The sequence below is a fragment of the Chiloscyllium plagiosum genome, chromosome 39 (genome assembly GCF_004010195.1).
Source record: "Chiloscyllium plagiosum isolate BGI_BamShark_2017 chromosome 39, ASM401019v2, whole genome shotgun sequence".
Classification (NCBI taxonomy): Eukaryota; Metazoa; Chordata; class Chondrichthyes; order Orectolobiformes; family Hemiscylliidae; genus Chiloscyllium; species Chiloscyllium plagiosum.
This window is the reverse complement of record NC_057748.1, coordinates 27875850-27886581: the sequence shown is the minus strand read 5'-3', so window position 1 is coordinate 27886581 and position 10732 is coordinate 27875850. Positions and strand designations below refer to the sequence as shown.

Here is a 10732-nt window from a genome sequence, read left to right as displayed (position 1 = left end):
CTGCCCCCCGCACTCCCCGTGGGAGCGAGTCCCCCATTCTCCCCCCACTCCCCGTGGGAGTGAGTCCCCCATTCTCCCCCCACTCCCCCCACCCTTCCAGGATGCGAGTTCCTCTGGGTAAGATACGTATTCCCTAAATCAACCCCCTTCCCCTTGCCTCCAATCTCTGCCCTGAGGTTATTTTTCCCGAATTGAGCAGCCATTCTGGGTTTATAAAGGCCTCCATCAGATCTGCCCTGAGCTGCTTTTATTTCTAAAGCTCAAAACCCCGTCCCTTTCCCTCCCCCACTTGGGTTTTATTTTTTTGACCATCTCTCGGCTCTGGTATCCGACTTGCAAAATGTTTAACAAAACCGTGAAAGCGCCGGAAAAGCTCAGCAGGTCTGGGGAGAGAAATTCGATTTAACGTTTCGGACCCTTCCTCAGAACTGAGGGTAGCTCAGAAGTTGATTTCTATGCAGAAGGTAGGGTGACGGGAAGGGGGGGGGGGAAAGGAGTAAACAATAGATAGGGATGGAACTCAAAGACAGAGAGAAGAACAGTTGGACAGAGAAAGGATTGGATAATGGTCTGGCTTGGAGAGTCAACCAGAGATGATACATCTCTAAGAAGGTTGGGAGGAGACTTAATTGAGACGTATAAGATAATCAGAGGGTTAGAGAGGGTGGACAGGGAGAGCCTTTTTCCTCAGACGGTGATGGCCAGCACAAGGGGATATATCTTTAAATTGAGGGGGTGATAGATATAGGACAGATGTCAGAGGTAGTTTCTTTACTCAGAGCAGTAGTAGGGGCGAGGAACGTACCGCCTGGAACAGTAGTAGATTCACCAACTTTCGGGGCATTTAAACGGTCATTGGAAGAGAATGGAGTAGTGTCGGTTAGCTTCAGCTTGGTTTCACAGGTCAACGCAACATTGAGGGCCGAAGGGCCTGTACTGCGCTGTAATGTTCTATAATAGCTGTTAATGGAGACTGTTAGTGGCTAATTATAGGTAGTGTGAAATGACAGACTGTGATAACAAGGCCTGGTGTGTTAGTGTGTGTGTGCACGTGTGTGTGTCTACATGTGTGTGTACATGTGTATATGTGTAAATATGTATGTGTGTACATGTGTGTACATGTACGTACGTACACACGTACACACACGTAGACGCACATGTATATACACACACATATGTACACACGTACACACACACACGCACACAGACATACACGAACACGTACACACACAGACATGCACACATACGTACACACACAGACATATACACACATGCACACAGACACACATACACACATGCACACACACACAGACATACACACGCACAGACATATACACAGACATACATACACACCCACGTACATACACATGCACACAGACATACACGCACATGTACACACAGACATACAGACAGACATACACACACACACACGCACACAGACATACACACAGACATACATACACACACATACACGTATACACACAGACATACACACAGACATACATACACACACACTGGGATAGACACAGACATACGTACACACACTGGGATAGACACAGACACACATACACACACACTGGGATAGACACAGACATACGTACACACACAGGGATACACACAGACACACGTACATGCACTGGGATAGACACAGACACATGGACACACACTGGGATAGACACACACACACACAAATATGTATACACACAGACACACATACACACACTGGGATAGACACAGACACACGTATACACACAGGGATACACACAGACACACGTACACACACCGGCAAACACGTATACACACAGACATACACATAGACATACATACACAGACACACACACGCACACATACATACACACAGACATACATACACACACACACACGCACACAGACATACATACACACACACGTATACACACAGACATACACATAGACATACATACACAGACACACACACGCACACATACATACACACAGACATACATACACACACACACACGTATACACACAGACATACACACAGACATACATACAGACAGACACACACACACACAGACATACACACAGACACACAAACTAACACTCACGTACGTACATGGGAGCGTTCAGGCCCTACAATTGTTGAACTCGATATTGAGTCCAGAAAGCTGTGGCGTTCCCAAGTGGGAAATGAGGTGCTGTTCTTCCAGCTTGCACTGAACTTCCCTGGAATACTGCAGCAGGCCTGAGACACAGATATTGGCCCTGGAATAGGGCAAAGTGTTAAAGTGGCAGGCAGCTGGAAGCTCAGAGTCACCTCTCAGCCTCCAACCCTCCAGGGAGGAACAAAACTGTCCCAGACTCTCCAACCTTGGTAACATCCTCGTAAACCCGTGTTTTGCACCCTATGCAGTTTAATAACGTCCTTCCTACAGCAGGGTGAACAGAATCGTTCAGACTGTGTTCGCCAGAATTCAGAAGAACAAGGGGGTGAGACACCTCATTAGAAAGCTGTAAACCTCTAACAGGGAGGATGTTCCTGATGGTGGGCGAGACCAGCTTCAGGGGCTCACAGTCTAAAGGAGATCGTCCACACCGAAGAGTAACCCACCCAGACCCATTCCCCGAACTTATTACTCTATATTTACCTCTAACTAACATCCCTGGGCAATTTAGCACGGCCAATCCACCCTAACCTGCACATCTTTGGATTGTGGGAGCACCCGGAGGAAACCCACGCAGGCACGGGGAGAATGTGCAAACTCACCCGAGGCTGGAATCGAATCCGGGTCCCTGGTGCTGTGAGGCAACCATGCTAACCACCGAGCCACCATGTGAGATGGAGAGAAATGTCTTCCCCTAGAGAGTGGGGAGTCTGGGAAAGCACTCGGGGGCCGGAACATTGAATGTTTTGAATAAGGAATTGGGTATACATCTAAAATGATCAAAGATCTTGTCTCGTCATCCTATCCATACCCCCCCAGTGATTTTCTAAACCCCTGTAAGGTCACCCCTCAGCGTTTTGCACTCCAGTTAATAAAAGTTCCATTCCTATCTGGCCTATCCTTATAACTCAACCCCTCCAGTCTCGGTAAAGTTCTGGTAAATTCTTTGTTGCACCCTTTGCAGTTTTAATAACACCCTTCCTATAGCAGACCTGCACGCAGTACTCCAAATGTGACCTCACCAATGTCTTGTACAGCTGCAACATGACCTGCCAACTCCTGTACTCCATGCTCTGACCTATGAAGGCAAGCATGCCATACGCCGTCCTCACCTGTGACGCCAGCTTACTATGTACAAGGGCAGGGCAATATGGAGCTGCGTGTAACGTGAGTGAGGTTACAGTTGGGGTCGAGTCATACAGCACAGAAACCGACCCTTCGTTCCAACCAGCCCATCCCGACCACAATCCCAATCTAAACCTGTTCCCACCTGCCTGATCCTGGTCCATATCCTCTCCAAACTTTTCCCATGTACTTATCCAAATGTTTTCTCAACTGCACCTACATCCACCACTTCCTCCGAAAGTTCATTTCACACACGAACCACCCTCTGGATAAAAACATCTGCCTCTTACGTCTTTATTAAAACCTCTCTCCTCTCACCTTAAAAATGTGCCCCCTAATCTTGAAACTAGGGAAAAGACAACTGCCATTTACTCTATCGGTATCTCTCATTATTTTATATACTTCTGTCAGGCCGCCTCTCAACCTCCCACACTCCAGTGAAAGAAATTCCCAGCCTGTCCCCATAACTCAAAACCTCCACTCCCCGGCTATAGCCTGGGAAATCTCTTCTGAGCCCTCTCCAGTTTAATAACGTCCCTGCTATAATAAGGCGATCAGAACTGCGCGTCGCACTCAGCTGGGGTTGTTTTCCTGAGAATGGGGAAGCCCAAGTGGGGACCTGATAGAGGGATGCAGCCCTCCGAGGGGCATAGACTGGGAGAATCTCTTCCCCCTTTCAGTCGAGGGGGGTCAGTAACCCATGGGGCACAGAAGACTTTGAGGGGACATATCACCATCAAGAGGCTGGTGGGAACTCGGAACCCATGCCCTGAAAGACATTGGGGAGGGGGAATGGGATAGCATGGAGAACTGCTTGGGACATAATGGGCTGAGTGGCCTCTTTCTGTGCTGCAAGACACGATGACTCTTACCTCAATGAACTGGGGCCAAGTCAGTGCCTTTGCTCTGGGTGAGGTGTGGAGCCATGTGTAGCCTCAGACTGGGCACAGACGGCAGATTTCTCTAATCTGTGCTCCCGATGGGGTGGGGGGAATAGATTGTTACAACAATCAGTGACTCCCCCATCACAGAGAATTCCTTCCAATTCCCGGATTTGGTCGATTTTGTGCGTCTAAGTTCCGTTAGGATTTTTAAACAAATTTTATTCAGTCACGGGATGAGGGCATCACTGGCTAGGATCAGAATTTATTGCCCATCCCTAATTGCCACATTGCTGTGGGCTGGAGTCACCTGACTAAGGTAAGGGCAGTTTCCCTCCCTAAAGGGGCAGCATAGTGGCTCAGTGGTTAGCACTGCTGCCTTACACTGCCAGGGTCCCAGGTTCGATTCCACACTCGGGTGACTGTCTGTGTGGAGTTTGCACATTCTCCCCGTGTCTGCGTGGGTTTCCTCCCACAGTCCAAAAGATGTGCAGGTTAGGGTGAATTGGCCGTGCTAAGTTGCCCCATAGAGTTAGGTGCATTAGTTAGGGGGAATGGATCTGGGTGGGTTACTCTTCGGAGGGTGAGTGTGGACTTGTTGGGCCCAAGGGCCTGTTTCCACACTGTAGGGAATCTAATCTAATCCACTCATATCTCAGGAAGGATGTACTGGCCCTTGAACATGTTCAGAAGAGGTTCATAAGAATGGTCCCAGGAATGAGAAGCTTAACATATGAGGAATGTTTGAGGACTGCAGGTCCATATTTGATGATGGTTAGAAGGATGAGGGAGATTTAGTTGATATATATGGAATTCTGAATGGCCTGGACAGAGTGGATGTTGGGAAGATGTCTGCCTCAGTGTAAAGGGAAGGCCTTTTAGAACAGAGCTAAGGAGAAACGTCTTCAGCCAGAGAGTGGGGAATTTATGGGATTCACTGCCACAGAAGGCTGGGGAGGCCTGGTCATTGAGGATATTGAAGACAGACATAAATAAGTTCTTACAGATCATGGGTTATGGGGAGAAAGCAGGAGAATGTGGTTGAGAAACTTATCATTGAACGGTGGAACAGATTCGATGGGCTGAATGGCCTAATTTCTCCTCCTACGTTTTATGGCCATCGCCTCCCTACCATTCTATTTTAGAATATGGCAGTGGTGGGATTTGAACCGAGAGCTTGTTGTGGGGAAGGGGGAGGGGTTGGGTGGGTGAGGGAGTTGTGGATTACTAGCCCAGTGATCTTCCCTGCCAGAGTGGTTGAGCCCTGCTTTCTTTCTGAAGTACTGGCGCCGTTGACCGGGGATGGCACCTTTGGGAGATCACTGGCGATGGCGGTTAGCGCTGCGTAGCCGGCCCCTGACGGTTCTCTCCCTGGTGTGCTGCAGGTACTTTCTGTGGAGGTTCCTGGCCCTCTCGCACTCTGTGGACTTCTACAACGAGGCGTACGCCTGGCCGCTGTTTGTCTACATGTTGGTCATCTGCCTGTACCCCTTCATTTCCAGCTGTGCCCACACCTTCAGCACCATGTCCGCGCACATCCGCCATGTCTGCTACTTCCTCGACTATGGAGCCCTCAGCCTCTACAGCCTGGGTACGGTCACTCTCCCTCACTCCCGCCATCTGCCCGGCCGTATCCCAAGCCTCACTGCAGGAGGCCGTTTGTTGTTAAGCTTGGTGCTTCTAGCCAGTGGGGGGGGGGGGGTGCTGTGACTGGGTGGGTGGGGGGGGGGCGGGTTTGTTGGGCGACACACTCAGAGGAAGATGGAGAGAGCATTAGACAGCACAGAAACAGAGTCTTTGACCCAGCCAGTCCATCGTCCCAAGCTGAACTAGTCCCACCTGCCTGCCCCGAACCCATATCCCTCCAAACCTTCCCTGTTCATGTACTCATCCCAATGTCTTTTAACTTTTGTAACTCTGCCCCCATCCTCTGAAAGAGGTAGGAGCAGAAATTAGGCCATTCGGCCCATCCAATCTGCTCCGCCATTCAATCATGGCTGATAGGTTACTCAACCCCCCCCCCCCACTCTCACTTTATGAACGGCATGGTGGTTAGCACTGCTGCCTCACAGCGCCAGAGACCTGGGTTCAATTCCCGCCTCAGGCGACTGTCTGTGTGGAGCTTGCACATTCTCCCCGTGTCTGCGTGGGTTTCCTCCGGGTGCTCCGGTTTCCTCCCACAGTCCAAGAATGTGCAGGTTAGGGTGAATTGGCCGTGCTAAATTGCCCGTAGTGTTAGGTGAAGGGGTAAATGTAGGGGATTGCCCGTAGTGTTAGGTGAAGGGGTAAATGTAGGGGAACGGGTCTGGGTGGGTCGCGCTTCGGCGGGTCGGTGTGGACTTGTTGGGCCGAAGGGCCTGTTTCCACACTGTAAGTAATCTAATCTAATGTCATGCTTTCTCCCTGTAACCCTCGATGCCCTTCCTACTCAAGAACCTATCTATCTCCATCTTAAATATCCCCTGATGAAGGAGCGTCACTCCGAAAGCTAGTGTGCTTCCAATTAAACCTGTTGGACTATAACCTGGTGTTGTGTGATTTTTAATTTTGTCCACCCCAGTCCAACACTGGCATCTCCAAATCATCTTAAATAATACATCCTCTGTGCAAAACATTAATTGCCCCTCATGTCCTTTTTAAATCTTTCTCCTTTCTATTTAAAAATAATCTTGAAATCCCCTATTCTGTGGAAAATATACCTCTATTCACCTCTACATAAACCTCTGTAAGGACACTTCTCAACCTCCTACACTCCAGTGAAAAAAGTTTCAACTTTTCCGTATAAGTCAAGCCCTCCATTCCCAGCAACATCCTGGTGGATCTCTTCTGAACCCTGTCCAGCTTAATAATATCCTTCCTGTAACAACACGACCAGAGCTGGACACAGTTCTCCAGTGACCTAACCAATGTCCTGTTACAGCCTCAACATGACATTGTTAGGGAGACCACCCCCTTGTGTCCCCATGTCCCCATTTGTATCAGCCTTCCCTCTTCTCCCTCCCATCTCCCCCATCTCCCCCCCCAATCTACCACCTCAGCCTCCCTCTGTTACCCCATCTGCGTCTCCCTTCCCTCTCGTCTATTCTTCAGAGGCGATAAGTTGGGGAAAGGTGGAAGGGAGGGACGGATGGGGAGACAGATGAGGAGAATTGTTCTGATCTGGTCATCCTGCTATAGAAAGGATATTATTAAGTGGAGAGGGTTCAGAAGAGATCTATCAGGGTGTTGCGGAGAATGGAGGATTTGACTCATAAAGAGAGGCTGGGACATGTTTCACTGGAGCATGGGAGGCTGAGGGGTGACCTTCTAGAAAGTTCATAAAGTCATGACGGGTGTAGATTCGGTAAATGGCAGATGTCGTTTCTCTAGGGTGGGGGATCTAAAGAACAGAAGGTACATTTTTAAGGTGAGAGGGGAGAGATTTAAAAAAAAAAAGACAGGAGAGCCAAGTGTTTTTACACAGAGTGGTTCGAGTGTGGAATGACATTCCTGAGGAAGTGATGGATACAGGTAGAGTTACAACATTTAAAAGACATTTGGATAAGTGCATGAAGAGGACAGGTTATGAAAAACATGGCCCAGGAGCAAGCAGGTGGGACTAGTGTATTTGGGGATTATGTTCAGCATGGACTGTTTGGAGCGAAGGGTCTGTTTTAGTGCTGTAAGACGCTGAGAGTGAGATGGGGAGAGAGATGGGGATGGAGGGAGATGGATGAGAGGACATTGGGGAGGGAGAGAGAGATGGGGATGGAGGGAGATGGATGAGAGGACATTGGGGAGGGAGAGAGAGATGGGGATGGAGGGAGATGGATGAGAGGACATTGGGGAGGGAGAGAGAGATGGGGATGGAGGGAGATGGATGAGAGGACATTGGGGAGGGAGAGAGAGATGGGGATGGAGGGAGATGGATGAGAGGACATTGGGGAGGGAGAGAGAGATGGGGATGGAGGGAGATGGATGAGAGGACATTGGGGAGGGAGAGAGAGATGGGGATGGAGGGAGATGGATGAGAGGACATTGGGGAGGGAGAGAGAGATGGGGATGGAGGGAGATGGATGAGAGGACATTGGGGAGGGAGAGAGAGATGGGGATGGAGGGAGATGGATGAGAGGACATTGGGGAGGGAGAGAGAGATGGGGATGGAGGGAGATGGATGAGAGGACATTGGGGAGGGAGAGAGAGATGGGGATGGAGGGAGATGGATGAGAGGACATTGGGGAGGGAGAGAGAGATGGGGATGGAGGGAGATGGATGAGAGGACATTGGGGAGGGAGAGAGAGATGGGGATGGAGGGAGATGGATGAGAGGACATTGGGGAGGGAGAGAGAGATGGGGATGGAGGGAGATGGATGAGAGGACATTGGGGAGGGAGAGAGAGATGGGGATGGAGGGAGATGGATGAGAGGACATTGGGGAGGGAGAGAGAGATGGGGATGGAGGGAGATGGATGAGAGGACATTGGGGAGGGAGAGAGAGATGGGGATGGAGGGAGATGGATGAGAGGACATTGGGGAGGGAGAGAGAGATGGGGATGGAGGGAGATGGATGAGAGGACATTGGGGAGGGAGAGAGAGATGGGGATGGAGGGAGATGGATGAGAGGACATTGGGGAGGGAGAGAGAGATGGGGATGGAGGGAGATGGATGAGAGAAGAGGGAGCCAGGCAAAGGGGGGGGAGAGGGGAGGAAGAATGAGAGATATAAAGGGGATGGGTGGGGGTGGGGAAAGCGGGTGAAGGAGACAGAAGCATGGAGAACTGTGGTGGAGCGATAAAACTCCAGGAGCTGGAACGTGACCTATAGACACTCCCTCTCCCTCTCGCTCGCTGTCTCTATTTCTCTCTTTCTCACTCCCGCTCTCGCTCTCTCTCTCTCTCTCGCTCTCTCTTTTCCCCACTCCTGCCCAGTCCCACGTCTGCATTTGCCAGTGAGTGGTACCAGCAAAGGATCAGGGAGCTCTCTGGCTCGCTCGTTGTGATGGGCAGAGTGTATCAGCCAGCCCTGTATGAGTGGGAGTGCGGGAGACAGACAGGCAGAGGCATTGTCTGTGGGAATAAAGAACGGATTCACTGCTTTGTTACTCAGCGCAGAATTAATGTTCCAGTGGACACACCGCTGCCCTTGTCCTTCCCCGCAAAGTCACACGGACAACAACCCTCTAAGGAGCAGGAAGTGAGCGGCCGTTCGGTTTAAGTGGAGGAGTCACTGACTGAGTTGCTGAGAGTGGGATTGTGGGAAGCCACGCTGAGGGGCCTAACGTTGTGGGGCCCAGTCAGAGGCAGAGAGCGAGGAAAGGCCCAGGCTTCAGTCCCAGTCTCTGCTGTGCCACAGGGAACGTGAGGGGGTTGCTGGTTTGGATCCCGATGCTGATCCTGGTTTGTCCATTGCAGGGTGTGCTGTCTCGTACAGGGCCTACATCATACCTGACCGGTGGATTAATAGCACCCTCCACTGCTACTTCACCCACGTGGCTGTCTTCAACTCCTTGGTCTGCACGACCCTCTCCTGCTATTCCAGGTAGGTACGACATGGAGCATCAGAGACAAACCCGGACCTGGCCCCAGGCTCCGGGAAACAGGGCAAGACCAGGCCCCAGGGCCTCAGAACCAATCCCGAACCAGGTGCCAGCCTCCGGGAAACAGGGCAAGACCAAGCCCCAGAGTCAATCCCAAACCAGGCCCCAAGACCCCAGGAAACAGGCCAAAACCAGGCCACAGAGCCCCAGAGACAAACCCTGACCAGGCCCCAGGCTCCGAGAAAGAGGGCAAGATCAGGTCACGGGGCCCAAGACAATCCTGAACCAAGCCCCAGGTCCCAGGAAACAGGGCATGACCAGGCCACAGGGCCCCAGAGACAAACCTGGAACTGGCCCCAGGCTCTGGAAAACAGGGCAAGACCAGGCCATATGGCCTCAGAGACAATCCTGAACCAGGTCCCAGGCCCCAGGAAGCAGGCCAAAATCAAGCCACATGGCCCCAGAGATAATCCAGAACCAGGTCCCAGGTGTCAGGAACCAGGCCACAGGGCCTGAGTGACAATCCAAAACCAGGCCATCAGGAGATGCTCTGGAACTGGGCCCCAATATCTGAGTGATGAAATCTGAAAAAGGCCATGGGTGGCACAATGAATACCAGGCCACAGGTTCTGGAAGTTGTACTCTGATCAGGCCTCAAGACATTTCCTACCGGGCTTCACGAGTTGGGGGACGGACCAGGCTTATGCCTGAAGCGTCGATTTTCCTGCTTCTCGGATGCTGCCTGACTTGCTGTGCTTGTCCAGCACCACACTCTCGACTCTGATCTCCGGCATCTGCAGTCCTCACTTTCTCCTAGATGGACCAGGCCTCACGGTCTTACACACCTGGAGTTGTACAGGACATTGGCGAGGCCTCGTCTGGAGAACTGTATCCAGTTCTGGTCACCCTGTTACAGGGAGGAGATTATTAAACTGGAGAGGGTCCAGAAGAGATTTACCGGGATGTTGCCGGGTACGGAGGGTTTGAGATTTAAGGAGAGGCTGGATAGTCTGGGGCATTTTTCACGAGAGCGTAGGAGGTTGAGGGGTGACCTGATAGAGGTTTATT

General features: G+C 51.1%; 1 protein-coding gene across 1 annotated transcript in view; it reads left to right on the top strand.

The window, feature by feature from the left end:
* Positions 1-9695, top strand: part of LOC122541998 (membrane progestin receptor delta-like) — a 16024-nt gene extending 6329 nt beyond the window's left edge. The window contains exons 4-5 of the mRNA XM_043679291.1: positions 5536-5741; positions 9540-9695. Coding sequence (XP_043535226.1) covers positions 5536-5741; positions 9540-9670 — 337 coding nt within the window. The 3' untranslated portion in view covers positions 9671-9695. The remainder of the gene's footprint in view (positions 1-5535; positions 5742-9539) is intronic.
* Positions 9696-10732: the final 1037 nt, after the last annotated feature.